The sequence below is a fragment of the Suricata suricatta genome, chromosome 9, assembly GCF_006229205.1.
Source record: "Suricata suricatta isolate VVHF042 chromosome 9, meerkat_22Aug2017_6uvM2_HiC, whole genome shotgun sequence".
NCBI lineage: Eukaryota > Metazoa > Chordata > Mammalia > Carnivora > Herpestidae > Suricata > Suricata suricatta.
Window position 1 is genome coordinate 99,725,750 of NC_043708.1, and position 17,792 is coordinate 99,743,541.

Genomic DNA, 17,792 nt, shown 5'->3' on the forward strand with positions numbered 1-17,792 from the left:
GGGAGGGGAAGAGGGAAAGGGAGCTGGGGAGAGAGAGGGACGCAAAACTTGAGAGACTACTGAATACTGAAAATGAACTGAGGGTTGAAGGGGGAGGGGGGAAAGAGGTGGTGGTGATGGAGGAGGGCACTTGTGGGGAAGAGCACTGGGTGTCGTATGGAAACCAATTTGACAATAAACTATTAAAAAAATAAAAAATAAATTTAAATAAAAAAGCATTCCCATTAAAATAAAATGTAGGACATGCTATTTACTGTTATAGTACTGTTTAAATTTATTCCAGATGTAACAGCCAGCATATTAACCAATCAAAAACAAAACACCTATGTGACATTTTTTAAGACATGACAGTTATTTGGTACTCTATCAAGAGATGGAGCTCTTTGTCCACTAGCTTTGAATTTGGACAGGCTTGTGACTATTTCAATCAATAGACTACAGAAGAAGCCACACTTTAATGACTGCCAATGATAAAAAAGGTTCATAAATATTCCAGCTGGGAGTGCACACTCAGGGGAAGCTGGGTGCCATGTACACAGTTTAACTACCCTGAGACTACCATGCTCAGGAGGCCAAGCGTCAATAGTCCCACCTGAGCTCCCCGCCACCAGCCGATATCAAGTGCCAGTCTCATGAGTGAGGCACTTCTGAGACCCTCTGAGACTCGAGGTCACTGCAGCTACCACAAATATGACTGCAACCACATGAAAAACTATACACAAAAATTACCAAGCTGGGCCTTCCACAATTTCTAACCCATAATACTCTGAGCAAAATTAAACAGTTGTTTTGAGCTACTATATTTTAGGATAACCTGTTAGGCAGCAATAATAAGAGAACAATGTAAATGCTGAAAAAAAGCAAAACTTAAAATTATTGGCAGTGATATTATTCCATTCTTAAGAAAAAGCAGGGGTGTCACCTAAAAAGTAGAAACAATAAGATACCACAGTAAGATATTCAGTGCAGAACTTTTATACAAAAGTAAATTTCAAGTGAATCAATAATTTAAATGAAAGCAATGAAATCATAAAATAATATATTAAATTCTGGGTAAGTATTTTTGTAATGGAGGAGAATGCTAATATGAAGACATTGAGGAAAAATTTAATATATTTCACTACAGCAACATTTAAAACTTTAGAATGACAAAGAAAAGTCAAATTGAGAAAACTATTTCTAACAACACTATTTTTTCTTAGATGATGCTGACTGTTGATAATATTAGTTTATTCATTCAATATTCAACAAAATATTTACTGGGTGTCATCTACCATGTATGAGGCTGTCCCAGCAACTAAGAATATTGAAGTGAGCAGAACAGACAAGGTTCTTGTCCCAGTGGAGCTTATATTGTAGGAAGAGTGGGGAAAAGTCAGGGTTGATACCTTGTATACAATGGTCAGGCCTTTCCAATAAGATGGCAGTTGAGCAAATATCTAGTGGAAATAAAGAATCAAGTCATACAGAAAAACAATGTTCCAGGCAAAAAGAAACACCAGCAGGCACAAAGAATGTGCTTTGGTATACACATAAGGAAGAACAAAAGGCAAGTATAAGCTCCATAAGGCAAGAACTTTGTGTTTGCTGGTTTAACTGCAGTATCTAAAACACTGTACTTCTTGATAGCACCTGATGAATATTTAGCAAAGGGACAAATGAAATATGACTGGAGAGAGTAATCAAGGCAGAAGAGAACTGAAGATGTATCTAAAGTCACATGGGGTGACCTATATGCCATGACAAACACCAGTGGATGGTTATAAGCAAAGACATGACATGATCTTTCACTTTTTTTTAATGTTTATTTATTTTTGAGAAAGAAAGAACGAGTAGGGGAGGGGCAGAGAGAGAGGGAAACAGAGGATCTGAAGTAGGTTCTAAGCCCCCAATGCGGGCTCAAACCCATGAGTCTTGAGCCAAAGTCGGTTGCTTAACTGACTGAGCCATCCAGGCGCCCCTGATCTTTCACTTTAAAAAAAAAATCACCCTGTGGGCACCTGGATGGCTCAGTTGTTTGAGCGTCTAGACTCTTGATTTTGGCTCAGATCATGATCCCAGGGTCATGAGAATAAGCCCCACATCTGGTGCATGCTTGCTCGCTCTCTCTCTCTCTCTCTCTCTCTCACTCTCCTTCTGCCTCTCTCCCCTGCCTGCACTTTCTCTCTTTCTCTAAAATAAAATAAATAAAAATTAAACAATAAAAGGATCATTCAAGCTATCGTGTGGAGAGTAGAGTACCTTGTAGAAGCAGAGAAAGAACTACGAGGCTACTGCATTAGTCCAGGGAAGACGGTGACTTGGACAGTGCAGTAGCAATAGAAGAGAAGACCAGTCATTTGAAGGTATTCTCAAGTTAAGAGTCAAGGGGTCTTCTGATATTTTAGATGGGTATATGAAAAAAAGGGAGCAATCAAAAAAGACTAAATATAAGTGATACATATTTCTTTCAAACAAATACCAATAATACTTACAGGGATTTATATACACAATTAAAATCTGGTATTTCTGACATTACATTTTAGGACATCGCCTCACATTGGGATATAAAGCAGTCAATAAGAAACATCTTTTTATACCTTTGTGTTTTATTATTAAAGAAATACATATTTACTATTAAAAATTTAGAACATATGGAAAAATAGACAGGCAAGAATAAGAAACCATAATTCCACTACACAGAGATGAACACTGTCTATCAAGCATGATCAAAGAAAAAATGTATGCATGTGTAATTTCTAAGTAGAATCATAATGTCCTCAGTATTTTAATCTATTTTTGCTCCAAAATAATGATATTTTGTGAACATCTTCCCCATATCAATATTTTCTTTTATTACAGGACTTTTAATGGATGTAAAGACATGCTAAAAATCTAGGTTGTTTATACTTTCCCAAATTATAAACATCACAATGAGTAATATAATTTAGCTTAAAAGTAAAGAAAAAAATTAATGTAAACATGTCATAGAAATTTTGTATGGAAAAGAAAATTCCACTTAGGAATCTTTGAGATTTTTCACAATAGATTAAGTATGGTATAGATCACTCTCGTATCAGTTTTTACCAAATAACATTTCATTTTCCTGGAACCGTGTGTGTGTGTGTGTGTGTGTGTGTGTGTGTGTGTGTGTGTGTGTGTGTGTGTTGGGAAGCTGGGAAGCAGGGAAGACAAAGTACCAAAATTTTAATATATTTTATGATCGGATCTAGCATGAAATAGTTTACAAGGACAGTGATAACAGCAATGTATTTATTAATGGATGAAACAAATATACATACCTCTTTAATTTCAAACTTCAGTAAAAGATTAATGAGCTCCTCATTTGGGGCCTCTGCAGCTTTTTTTAGTTCTGAACCTCTCAAACTTTTACCAGTCTGTGTATCTCCATCTTCAGCATCAAAATATTCATCATCAGACTCTAAAGAAGACATTCATTTACTTGAGAGAATGTCCACTGAAAACTGCACAAAACACTCAAACTTAAATCTCTCAAAGGTAAAATTCATTTATTAGATATAATCTTCATATTCAGAATCAGAATATAGTGACAATCTTTTTTTAAGTCCCACAAAGTGATTCAACCTGGTATATAATAATCATACATAAAGACCAAACCACCTTACTATATCTTTCTTCAATAGCTCTGTTTTTCACTTTCGTACACTCATTCAATATTCAATAATTACTGGACAATGCCCATCATATATGAGTCTGTATCAGCCACTAAGGACACCAAGGTGAACAGGGCAGACATATTCTTGTCCTCATGAAGCTTATCCTCTACTTCAAAATTAAACAAGATCAGTTAGGCTAGAGCTAGGGGAAAAGATCCAGTAGAAATTGGGGCAAAAAAAAAAAAGATCATAAGCACTATCACAAAAATCCTGTCATTCAAATGAAAAAACTTGGACTTAAAAAAAACGACTCAAAATGAGTTGGTTAGTAGCACAGTGAACACGAAAACCAGTGAATTGCTACAACACCTTCTAAATTCCTTTATTTTCTGAAAATTTTATCTCTATATACAAATGTATTATGGGCTTGCTTTAATAAAGAACATTTACTTTTCTCACCTGATTCTACTCCATCTAGTAACAGTGAAGTACTAAGTAGATCTTTTGTCCTATCTGAAATAACAGGAATTGAGGATACCTGTCAAATAAAAAGGTTTTTTTTTAATTTTTTCGATGTTTGTTTATTTTTGAGAAAGAGATTGAGCACGAGCAGGAGAGAAGCAAAGAGACAGGGGGACGGGGATGTAAAGCGGGCTGTGCGCTGACAGCAGTGAGTCCAATGTGGAGCTTGAAATCACAGTGAGATGATGACCTGAGCCAAAGTTGGATGCTTAACCAACTAAGTCACCCAGGCACTATAAAAAAGGTTTTTTTTAACATACTGATTTTGCAGGATCAAATGTACATAAATGAGAGAAATATTGAAAAAATATAGAGAGAGAGATAGAAAGACACATACACACACAAGACACAAATCTTCTAACAAAGTACATTATGTAATCGACTAGTGGTTGACTAGTATTTACTAATTATTAAGACTACCACCTATATTCACAAGGGCAGACTATGCACTACTCTAGTAGACAAGTCTATTTATTTTCGTGTGTCATTTAGTTGCTGTCTATGACAGTATTAACTGTGTCTCTGTATTACAGATTCCTAGAAAACGTTAACAGCATTAGCTGGCTCTCTAAAATTTCATTTCAAAGTGGAAATCTAACATTTATTTTATTTTGTAAAGGTCAATTCCAAATAAAGTTATCTAGAATTTTTAAGTCTAATGTGTAAGAAAATTATATACAAATTATTCTATTTTGCAACATTTTAAAGAAGATGGATTGATAGCTTGATTGATTTTAATTTGAATGAGCAGGGGAGGGACAGAGAGAGAGAGAGAATCTTAAGCAGGCTCCACACCCAGCGCAGAGCCTAACACAGGATTAGATCTTACGACCCTGAAATCTTGACCTGAGCCAAAATCAAGACTCAGACGCTTAGCCAACTGAGCTACCCATGTGCTCCTAGAGATATCTATTACCCAACTTTACTTAAACACATTTCATGAAGTTGTAAAACATTTTTTATGTATTTCTGTTCCCTAAAATAGACTTTTTATCACTACTCTAAATTGTAGTGAAAATAAGCTTCAATTTTTATCTACTTAATGCCATATGCATTGTTGTACAGAATCGACAACATTAAACTTTATCAGTGTTATCAAATAAATGAAACTGGCCGTAAAAAATATTCAAAAACAAATTAGCACAAAGAAAGGTGGAAAAATTCACCATATGCACAAATGTAAAGATTTACCATTTTTATTATACACAATTACCTGTCTCTCTGGAGACTGTTGAGAGGATTTCTGAGGCAAGGGTAGACTGTTAATCAAACATAGTACATCCTTCATCTTCTGGTCAGAAATTCTCACATAAATCAAAGGTAGTCCCCCAGATACTTTCAATCTAAAAATACAATTCAACTGTAAGGTTTTAAGGTCTAGTTCTTTCTACTATGAAGTGGAGAATGGACTGGAGGAGAGACTACACTGTGGTGTCAAAATGACTTTGGACATGTTTTAAACTAATTAATGACTCATTTAGTCAACACTGTCAGAGAAAGAGAAATTCTATATAAGCCAAGTTTTCAGATACTTTTAATGTATCCTTCTTAAGCCAAACCTTTAAACCCAAACCTTTTAAAAGCCAAACCCTTTAAACTTAACTGTTATAAAGATATTTTCAAACACAACGGTCTAATTTTTAAAACCACTATACATATTTTAACTACTTCCTGGCATCAAAGATTTTGCATTATACAAATCTAAGAGTATCTACTCCATCATTCTCTATCTCCCTGCCTTGCTTTACTTCCTTTTCCAGTACGTGTCAGCCCTGACATATCATAGATATTTCTGCTTATTTTATGTCTGATAAAAAATATAAGCACCCTGAGGACATCTGTTTTACTCACTTTACTGCTGTGCTTTCATTAGTTGCTAACTTTTGGCACTTGCTTCTATTTGGCTTCTTTACTCAGCAGAAAGCCCTAGGTTTATTGGTCTCAATAGCCTTGTGGCAGCTGTTTGTGGCTCATGAAGTTCTTTTTGGTCACTGTTCATCCTTTACTTGCTAACTAAGCTGTGAAGAGCTCAAGTGGACAGAGGCCTAACCACTACATGAAGAATGACTTTCTGTTTCACGCACAAACACTAATGTTCAAAAGAGGCCAGTTGGCTGTAGCTATCTCAACATACTGAACATTCTGCAAAAGTACTCCGTGAGCTGAAAGCATCATAAATATGCAAGATGCTTCTTTATCATGTGTGAAACTTTACATAAAACTAAAAGTACCTCAAGTAGAGGGACTGGATTACCTTCTCACCTAGAATAACTACAAAGCTGGACAAAATAAATGAAACAATGGTTTAAAAGACACTGGAAATCAGTCAACAAAAGAAAAATGAAAAACAAATGAGAGAAGACCTAGGGATACCCCAGCTTAGTCACTTAAAACTTTTAAAATGTGAGGGGTACAGTAAAGGAGTATTTCAAGAGAAATTTATAACATTAAATGCCTATATTAGAAAAGAAGAAAGGTCTTATTATCAATGTTTTCAGTTTCCACCTTAAAGAATGAGGAAGTAGGGGCATGTGGGTGACTCAGTCAGTTAAGCATCGACTTAGGCTCAGGTCATGATCTCCTGGTTTGTCAGTTCGAGGCCTGCATTGGGCTCTGTGCTGACATCTCAGAGCCTGGAGCTTGCTTTGGATCTGTGTGTCCCTTTCTCTTTGCCCCTCCCTGCTGGTACTCTGGACCCCTCTCTCTCAAATATAAACATTAAAAAAAAGTTTTAAAAAGTTGAGGTAAGTAAAATACATGAAACCCAAAGGAAGCAGATGAGAAAAAAGCAGTAAAAATCGCAAGAGTGGAAATTAGTGGAAAAAAAACCCAAAAAACAAAAGAACAACAAAGAAAATAATTGATGCCAAAAGCTGATTCTTTCAGAAGATGATCAACAAAACTGATAAACTGATCAGGAAAAAAAGGGAAAAGGTACAAACTACTAACATCAGGAGGGAGAGAGATAGCCTCACTACAAATTCTACATGGATTAGAAAAGCAATACAAAAATATTATGAACAATCTTGCGACAATATACTCAAAAACTAAGATGGAAATTCCTTCCTCTAAAGACAAACTACCAAAGATCACTCCATCTATGAAATAAACTGAATTTATAGTTAAAAACTCTCACCCCCTACAAGAAAATGCAGGCCCAGATAGCTTCACTAGTGAACTCTACCAAAGAAGAAATAATTCTACACAACTGCCTTCAACAAACTCACTCCATAAGGCCAACATTACCCAGATATTTTGATGCCAAAACAATAAATGCACAACTATCCCTTATAAATAGAGATGTGCAACTTGATAACAAACTTTAGCAAACCAAATCCAACAGTATTATTTTTAAACTTTTTAAAATATTTATTTATTTTTGAGAAACAGAGACAGACAGAGCATAAGTTAGGGAGGGGCAGAGAGAGAGAGGTAGATGAAGAATCCAAAGCAGGCTCGAACCCACAAACGTTGAAATCATGACCTGAGCCTAAATCAGATGCTCACCAACTGAGCCACCCAGGGACCCCTAAAAGAATAATATATCACTACCAAATTAGGCTTACCTAGTAACACAAGGTTGGTTTAACTACCATCTGATAAAGAGTATCAATGAACTAATGATACACACAACATGAACACATCTCAAATTAATTATGCTGAATGAAAGAAGCTAAACAAAAAGAGTTGAAACGCTATGATTATATTTATAGAAAATTCCAGAAAATTCTAACAAATCTAGCGTGTTAGAAAGAAAATCAATGTTCTCTAAGGATCGAAGGGAGAGGAGTTAGTAGGTAAGAGGTAAGACAGCTGACTCCTTGAACAACCTGAATTTGAACTCTGCAGGTCCACTTATATGCAGATTTTTTTTTTCAAAATTACAGTACATTACTTTAACTGTATTTTCTCTCCCTTATGATTTGCTTCATAACATTGTCTTTTCTCCAGCTTACTTTTTGGTAAAAACAGAGTAGGGTATATAATACATATGCAAAATATGTGTTAATCAACTGTTAATACTATCGGTAAAGCTTCTGGCTAAAGGGAGGCTTTTAGTAGTTAAATTTAGGGGAAGTCAAAAGTTACACGTGGATTTTCCAATGAGTGAGGGTAGGGTTGGGGTGGGGGCTGGTGCCCTTAACCCTCACATTGTTTAAGGGTCGACCACATAAAAGTACACAAGGACTCTGGGGGATGATGAATGTGTACACTATCTTGACTGTGATGATGATTTCATAGATATAGTTATATCTATATATCTATATATATCAAATTATATACTTCAAATAGACTTAACTTCCTATCAATAATATTTTAATAAGGCTATTTTTAAGAAGGCAGCATAAATATTTCATAATTTTCTACTTAAATTCAAAATTTGGTTTCTACTTGGACTCCCTTGAATTATTCTCATGATTTTACATGGTTTCATAATCATAAAAGCCTCTAATTTTTTCTTCTACTTTCAAGTTTGTATTTAAATTTTAGTTAGTTAACATACAGCATAGTATTAGTTTTAGGAATAGAATTTAGTTATTTATCACTTACATACAACAGTCAGTGCTCATCATAGGTGCCCTACATAATACCCATCCCCAATTTAACCCATATTCCTGCCCATCTCCCTTCTATCAACTCTGTTTCTTCTCTTTAGTTAAGGGTCTGTTTTCTAGTTTGCCTGTCTCTATGTTTATCTGTTCTGTTTCTTAAATTCCATATCTGAGTGAAATCATTGCTATTTGTCTTTCTCTGACTGACTTATTTCACTTAGCATAATACTCTCTGCTCTATCCACATGGCTAATTTTTGAAGATTTTATATTATTGATATTGAACCATGGGTTTGATCTACTCAATAACACAGACAACCAACTTTTACACAATGTAAATGTCCAAACCCTTCGGAAATAAGATAGGTGATACATAATTCAAACAAGTGTTTTTTTTCTTTTTTTAAATAGTTATTTTTGTTAGAGAAAGATCTTAAGTGAGGGAGGGGAGGGAGGGAAGGAGTGGGGAGAGAGACAGAATCCAAAGAAGGCTCCAGGCTCCAGGCTCCAGGCTCCGAACTGTCAGCACAGAGCCCAACTCAGGGCTCGTACCCATGAACCATGAGATCATGACCTGAGCCAAAGTCGACCACATAACCAACTGAGCCACCCAGGCACCCCATATAAATATTTTCTTAAAAACACATTTCTGCTATATGTTAATCTTTTTCTCTGTCCCTTAGAAATCTAGTTTTGCTTTCTTAAAGTCCAGTAACTGATACAGATATATTTCACTTTGTTAAGTTTATAACATAAAGAAAACTCATACATTACCTGGCCATTCTAACGTCTTTTTCTACCATTGCCTTGGCCAACTCAACATGAATATCCAGGGGTTGCAATATATGCATAGTTGATGGATGCTGAAATCGACACTTTTTCCAGTTTTCCTCTTTAAAAAAGTTTTTGATTTAAACAACTGTTAATCACATGTTCTACAGAAAATTACTCTAGCTTTTTAGAAAATAGTTAGCAAACATATTCAACAAATACCAATTTTTACTTCTTTCAGCATACATTTTAAGTGACTTATTTTTAAAGTAAGGCTGACAGTTAATAATGTGACCACTTATTTTTAAATGTTTTCTGGGACACCTGGGTGGCTCAGTCAGTTAAGCGTCCAGCTTTGGCTCAGGTCATGATCTCACAGTTCGTGGGTTCAAGCCCCGCATCGGACTCTGTGCTGACAGCTAGCTCAGAGCCTGGAGCCTGCTTCAGATTCTGTGTCTCCCTCTCTCTCTGACCCTCCCCTACTCGCACTGTCTCTGTCTCTCAAAAATAAATTTAAAAACATTAAAAAAAAGTTTTAAATATATTTAGAATGTTTTCTATTTAGCAGTAACAGTTCATAATAAATGGGCATTTGTCTTCAATTACTAAATAATTCTCACTGAATTACTACTGCTGTATGAATACTAAAATAATTTGCTATAATAAATAATTATACAATTAATCTTAAAGAAAATAATTAAAATTCACCCATGCTCTAAAACTGAGGGTAATTAATGACAGGGAATTTCAGAGTTTATTCTTTCACATGCCTACTCTAAAGCCATTTGATGCTCTGTATCCTCATCCAAGGTCTGTCGTGTCTAGGTTATCAATCTGGCTTATCTGTGTCAAGGATATAAAGTGACTCACAAATACTGATGAAGTATCTACTTCTATCTAGTAGAAGCATCTACTAGAATCTACTGTGGGGAATAAAAACATAAAGGAAAAAAATCGATGGGAAGGAAACAGTTTTATATATAAATATGTTTATGAGCATCAGTTCATATGATTGGGGAACAGAACAATCAAATAGCTGACAATAGATTAATATAAATAATGATACAAAAACAAAAATTAAAATAAGACTGAAAGAAGTCAAATACTATGTAAAAATAATTCTATTTGGAGAATTTTTATAGAACATCTTGCTTTATTTTTTATTTTTTATTTTTTTTGTTAATATATTTTTGAGACAGAGTCAGACAGAGCACGAATAGGGGAGGGACATAGAGAGAGGGTGACACAGAATCTGAAACAGGCTCCAGGCTCTGACCTGTCAGCACAGGGCCCGACACAGATCATTAAAACTGCCTCTTCTTTTGTGTATATGTAATAATAATTGTTTGAGTTATAAGTGATAACTCAAACCAGGAACCGCGAGATCATAACCTGAGCCAAAATCGAATGCTTAACCACTGAGCCACCAGGTGCCCCACATCTTGCATTTTAAAGCCAATAGGAAAAAAAGCTAGGAGTTTATTGCCTTGATTCCAGAATTACTGAACAATGTAGGTGGTTGCAGTAAAAAAAGGAAAAAAATAGAAAATGACAGAGTGAAAAAGGGTTTTCTGGAGTTCCTCAGAGAAATCATACTAGTTTAGCACATAGTTCTAAAACGAATATGAGTTTTAGCAAGCAAGATTTTCTGATAAAAAAGTGTAATAATCACTTTTCACCAAATAAAAGGTCCCAAAGACAGAATTTACAATGATATTAACTGATGGCAACCACTACGTCTCTAATCACTTATAACTCAAACAATTATTACATATACACAAAAGAAGAGGCAGTTTTAATGATCTGTGTAAAAGTACTTCCCTTCAAGGAATTAATAGGCTCATAATATATAAAAACTAAGTAACGCATTATATATTTACATTTTAATAAATCTCTTCACTCCTACTAGAGTACACACTCTGCACACAGAGATTATGCTCTTTCTTCCAATGACCTACCACAAGTCTCCATACCAAACAAGTATGGAGAACCAGCAATCTTTACTTAAGCAGTAGAAAACACCAAGGTTTTTGGTGTAAATAGTATAATTAATTAGTATAATTAATTGCCTTTAGGATTTTAAGACTATATCCATACTTGTCAGTATCTACAAAAGTATAAGACTGTGATACTACTGAAATAAAGAGTAGGCTAATATAGTTAAAATATTTTTAAGAAAAGCACCAAAGGAAGACAACATTGAGACACCCCAATAGCATGAAGACAGAAAAATGTAAGCCAATGGCAACTTTTATTTTCGCATTCTGGGCAGTGTCATCGTCAAATCATACACACAAAAAAATAGGCCATGATTGGTCTGAGATTCAAATGGTGCTAAGTACCACTGAAAAATAGGCAAATTTTTATCTCTATTTCTACCTGTGGCAATGATTTCTACTGATGGGCTCCTACTTAGTTTTCTTAAGTCACCAAGAGGATATGTGTCCAAAATATTGTCAGTGTTGATAAACACGCACACAGAGATGTATATTTACCTAGCTACTTGACATAATTTTAAGATTCTAAAAACTGAGCAACAGTTTACCTGCTTTTGCAAAGAGTAACTGCACACTTTTTATTTCAACATCAAATTTGTCATATGCTTTATCCATTATTTCTTCCAGAGATGAATTACTAGTCTTCTGCAAACCTTGATCTTTACTGTTAAGCTAAAAGGGACAGAAAAACTTCAATTTTCCTAACAGAAAAATATATACATACCTTTATTGTGTCTTCTTAAAATATAACTAAAATTAAAACACTGTCCTTAATGAATTCACATTTTGCTTAATTTTATGACAATTATTTGCAAATATCTTATTAGGAATATAGTATTCCAGTATACAGTTTTAATATGTTTAGATAATAGGTGCTCAGGATATTTGCATTAGTTAGAAGATCAGTTACACAGTTGTGTACCTCAAATAACCTGTCTGGACGTTCAACTCTTCCTGGCTCTCAGCAGTTACTGCCACTTACAGCTCAGTACCCCTACTACTATCCAAACCTCTTCACCAATGAATCACAGGTTTTGTTGCTCCTTCTTCACATTACATCACCAGAAATAATTCGGCCATTAGAATTCAGCTCCAATCTGTACTTCCTTTTCCCTCTCCCCAAAGGAAACAAGAATCAGTTCTGGACTGTATCTTTTTGAAATCTTCACTTTTCCTCATAAGCTTTTAATTCTAATGAGTTCAACACCCAGAACCTTAGAGTTCTCTTATTCTACTTCATTGCTGCCAGTGGTTTAACTGCATCATTTCCTACTGTCAAATACATAAAGTAACAAAACTGTGTAATTAAACTCCGGAAATCTAGGAGTGCTTACAAACTAGGAGTCCTTCTCGCCAATTAGAATACTGCAGTAATCCAGGCTTCAAGATCAAATCATCTACCATTAGGGGTAGAAAATTTTAGGGGTTTTCCTTTTAATAACCATAAAATATATATTAATCTAAGCTAGGCTCAACCAAATGCTAAGAAGAAATAAGTCTAAGTTTAATTTCAGTAAGCTCTGAGGGGAACAATAGCAAACTATCAGACAGCTAGCTTCCAACCTGGGCAGATGAAATGGAAATACACCTACCCGAAATGTACCAAAATCTAAAATGAGAAGATCTGACTTTTCATGGTGGAAACCAGTCTGTGGAAGTATTAGATAGGAAGGTTTCAGGTTTATCCTTAAATCAAGGACTTTTCGAGTTTCAATAATATGTGTAAGTCCTAAAAGAAATAAAAGATTAGGAGGTCAAGTTGAAATACATAATTATATTATTAACAATAATACGAGTATCACTTGGAAAGTATTATGGAGGAGCATCAGTTATCAAGTATTAGAGCATATAAGATGAAACTCCATATGGCCAATGACAAACAATCATATCCGCACACTATCCAGTACACCTGTCAGAGCTAGTATTTAATCTAAAGAGAGAATAATATATCATTTCTTTAGTTCAGCAACCACATAAAGTAGTTGGCTTGAGTTTAAAGACCATGTTGGACAAAAGTATGTTTCTTTAGAACCAGTTTCATACACAGTACACAGAATGATGAACTATTTCTTTAGAACTGAGATGAAGGGATGTTTTCCATCTCAGTCTCACTGTGAGGCACAGGTTCTTAAAGGTAATGACAGACAGAACCATCTCTGCCCCATTTCTTTCTAATGCAGTCTAGCAGGTTTATGTGACTTTGGGTAACACATACACGATGCAACTTCATGGAATTTACAAAAAGAAAAAGCAACCTACACTTTTAAATATGATATTTACATTAGAAAAGACAACTTTTGAGTTTAGTTGGTATTTTTTATTCAATAAATTATTTACCTGTAGCTGTTCTCTCTTTAATTTCTTCCAGCTTCATTAATGTAGCTGATGTTATTTGTTCAAGATCTAATCCTTTATTTGATTGAAAGAATTCAACCACTGCATTGATGGTTTTCTATAAAATAAATTAAAATTTAAGCAAGCTATACACAGTGCTTTCCGTATTATAAATTTTAAAATTTCAGTTTAATTCTAAACAACCGTGGCCCTGAACTTAGAAGATATCTCCAAAGATACTCTGCCCTATTGCATTTCTCTCTGGAATAAAAACAAAAGCAAAAACAAACACAAAAAACAACTAAAAATGGGGATAGCCTAGGTAAGCTTACCAGAAAGTCAACGAATATGTGCATATCATTAAAGTGACCTTAAGTATGTTCTAAGCGTCATACTGATGTAGCAAAGGACATTACTACTAAACTACACATTTATATATTGCCAAGATGGTAAATTATATGTAGGTTACCACACCTTAAATTTTTTAAAAGTCAGAGAATACAATGCGTCTGGGGCCTCTATATAATACCTCCTACTCTCACTGTGAATACACTTTTAAACTAGAAAAGGTAAAAAAAAAAAAATCAGAAAACTCAACGACAACAACAGAGTAGGGCCAACTTACAAAGTGATGTAATGGGTAGTGATCCTGATTACTAGCCTGAGATGAGAGTTAAGAGCCTCTGAATAAAACATGGAACCACAGATACAAAACTTGAGCCACATTTTTAATAACATCTAAATGCCAATGCTTTTTTCTCATGTGAACAGTACTTAAAATTATTTTAATTACTCCTAAAATGATTTGAATTGGTCCAGATATTTAGGGGAAAGGGAAAAAGTAAAAATGAACTCAGACAGAAAGTCCATGTATAACTATTTGGGAGCAGTTGGTACAATAAACACAGACTTTTCAAACAGTATTTTAGATTTTTTTTTACTTTAACATAAGCATAGATTAATATAGTAGGGAAAAATGGGAGCATATGAAAAGGCAAAATTCACTGCTAACCATGTACTGCTTTTAAGACAACAAAAAGTAGTAAACTTAGCTGCTAAATAAATAAATGTTAAATATGAAAGAGGAAAAGTAAGAAAACTCTAAGTCAGAAGTATAAGAAGGGTTTAATAAAGACTGTCTCCTTGCACTCACAGCATCATAGATGACCTCCACAGGCTGGGACTGGACAATCAGAGTCTGGTCGGCAGTACTATTCTCTGGATTGGTTTCAAATTCAATTTTAAGCAAGGATGATGAAGTATCACCAATGGAAGCCACCAGTGACGGTACAATACCCTGCTGTCTCAGACCTGTTATGTACCAGTGTTCTAATTTTGCTTCCACCCTAAAATCCAGTGAAGAAAAAAGGTATATAAATTAGGCGCTGTATAACATAATGGCTTAAATACAAATTTCCCATTCAACAAACTCCTTTCAGAGCTGGCACCATACCCATTACCAAGATGTAAAGTCCAAACTCTTTGACCTGGCATTTAATTACCCATACAATCTGGGTTTTACTGTGGTTTTTTGCTCTTAACCCCTTCTCATCCACATGAGAAACCCACCTCAGCCAACTCTCAAACATGGAGGGCGTTCTGATCACTGCTACACAAACAGAAGCTACATTTCACTCAGGCAACTCCTCTCCCTACTTCAGGCCACCCAGAGCACTGTCACCCCAGCTTCTCCTAGCCCTTTCTACTCAGCTAGCCAAGGCCCCACTTCTCCTAGCCCACGTTGTTCTCTTCTGCAACTGAGCGTATATAGCATTAACTCTAAGGATTTCACTTCTCAGCAACTTCTCACCTACGACCTCTCTGTTATATAGTTCTAATTATTAATTTTTTGGTTATCCTCTCTTAACAGCTACAGCAAAAGCTTCTTGAAAACAGAAATTATTCCTATGCTGGCCTTCATAGCATCAAATTGATAAATTAAACATTCACTACCCAAAAAATATTGGTGAAGGAAAAAGAGAGGTAAAATAAATGGTGAATGCCTCAAATGGCTTCATAAAAAATAAATTCAAACATAAAAAGACTATCTGACACACAAAAGGAAAAGGTAAAGAAACTGGAGAACTACTATTAATCAGTTGTTCAATGCTAAATAACAGTATTTTTCAGCCAAGTCATATCTAGAAATAAAAAATGAAATAATAAGTTTTTTAACTTACTTAAGCGCTTGTGCTCCTGGTCGCTGAGATACTTGGGTACCCAGGCCAATTATCTGAATTTTTAATATTTCTGGAATATTTTTGTTTTCTCTTATTGTAACAGAGGTACTTACTAACTTCAGTGTCATTATATGGGCAACATACTAAACAAAAAGAATGAATGAAGACTGTTACATTTTAAGTAATTATTATTTTATTTAATAATTTCTTATTTAAGTTTCTTGAATTATAAAGAGATCTAAATATTAAAAGGTTCAAAAAGAACATTAGAAACTTCAATACAGAATCACAAAATTGTACAAATAGGACAATTGTGAGAGATCCAAAATTTATTTCTCTTAGTTTTAGAATAAACATGAAACTTGATAAAATGTTTTGTCACATAAAGATTTAATTCACAAGCTCTCACTAAAGCAAGCTAATTAAGACTAATTCTCTGGCTCAAAAACAACAAAATATAAAGCACATCTTCTTGATGTCTTTGGAGGATTAAAAATACACTGAGAAAAATCATGACCAAAAAACTCATAGGTCAAGACTGGATGTAGGACAGAGAAACAGGGAGATGATTCTCATCAAACCACATAGGAAGACAGTGAGAGGACGCAAGGAACAGAAGACTGACAAAACAGAAAACAATTTTTAAAATGGCACTAGTAAGTCCTTATCTAAATAAAAAGTAAACAAATTATCCAATAAAAAGACACAGAATGGCAAAATGGATTAAAAAATAGTAAGATCCAATACTATGTTGCCTACAAGAAAGATACTCACTTTAGCTTTAAAGACATACATAGACTAAAAGTGAAGGAATGGAAAAAGATATTTTAAGCAAATAGTAACCTTCCTCCCCACACAAAAAAGAGTAGTGATACTTATATCAGAAGAAAATAAATATTATGTTAAATGCTGTCAAAAGAGACAAAGAAGGTCATTATATAATGATAAAAGGATCTATCAATCAAGAAACTGTAACAATTGTAAATACTTAGGCACGCAACATGGGAGCATCTAAGCATATAAAGCAAATACTAAGAGAACTAAAAAGAGAAGTAAACAGCAATATGATACTAGCTGGGGATGTCAACAGCCCACTCGCAACAACGCATCCTGAGTGTCAACAAAGAAACAATGGATCTGAACAACGCCATGAGCCAAAGGGACCTAAAAGACATACACAAAACATTCCACCCAAGAGCAGAAGAATAAACATTCTTTTCAAGCCCACATGGAACATTTCTTAGCATAGAACATAAATTAGGCAATGAAACAAGTCCCAAAAAATTCAAGAAGATACCAAGTATATCAAGTATCTTTCCCAACCACCAAAGAATAAAATCTTAATAAGAAGAAAGCTACCATATTCACAAATATGTGGAACAACAAATTGATCAAAGAGTAGATCAAAAGGAAAATAAAAAACAGCACAAGACTTACAAAAATAAAATAAAACACAAAATGTATGGGATGCAGCAAAAGCAATTCTAAAAGGTAAGTTTATAATGATATGTTCATATATCAATAAAAAAGGAAGATCTCAAATACAGCCTAAGTTTACAACTCAAGGAACTAGAAAAAAAACAAACGAAGCCCAATGTGAGAAGGGAAAAAGAAATAATAAGGATTAGAAGAGAAATAAATGAAATAGAAAATTAAAAAAAATAAAAAAAGATTAACAAAACCAAGAGTTGGTTCATTGAAAACAAACAAAACTGACAAACTTTTACCTAGGCTAAACAAGAAAAAAAGAGAGATAACATACAAAATTGTAAATAAAAGAGGAGATATATTAAAATGAATACCACAGAAGCACAAAAGA

At 34.5% G+C, this 17,792-nt stretch overlaps 1 protein-coding gene across 1 annotated transcript in view; it reads right to left on the reverse strand.

The window, feature by feature from the left end:
- VPS13C (vacuolar protein sorting 13 homolog C) overlaps window positions 1–17,792 on the reverse strand; it is a 173,026-nt gene that overhangs the window by 105,339 nt on the left and 49,895 nt on the right. The window contains exons 18-26 of the mRNA XM_029952250.1: window positions 15,974–16,116; window positions 14,947–15,139; window positions 13,797–13,911; window positions 13,052–13,188; window positions 12,008–12,131; window positions 9,466–9,583; window positions 5,353–5,482; window positions 4,077–4,155; window positions 3,173–3,421 (exon numbers count right to left, since the gene is read on the reverse strand). Of these exons, the coding sequence (XP_029808110.1) occupies window positions 3,173–3,421; window positions 4,077–4,155; window positions 5,353–5,482; window positions 9,466–9,583; window positions 12,008–12,131; window positions 13,052–13,188; window positions 13,797–13,911; window positions 14,947–15,139; window positions 15,974–16,116 (1,288 nt within the window). The remainder of the gene's footprint in view (window positions 1–3,172; window positions 3,422–4,076; window positions 4,156–5,352; window positions 5,483–9,465; window positions 9,584–12,007; window positions 12,132–13,051; window positions 13,189–13,796; window positions 13,912–14,946; window positions 15,140–15,973; window positions 16,117–17,792) is intronic.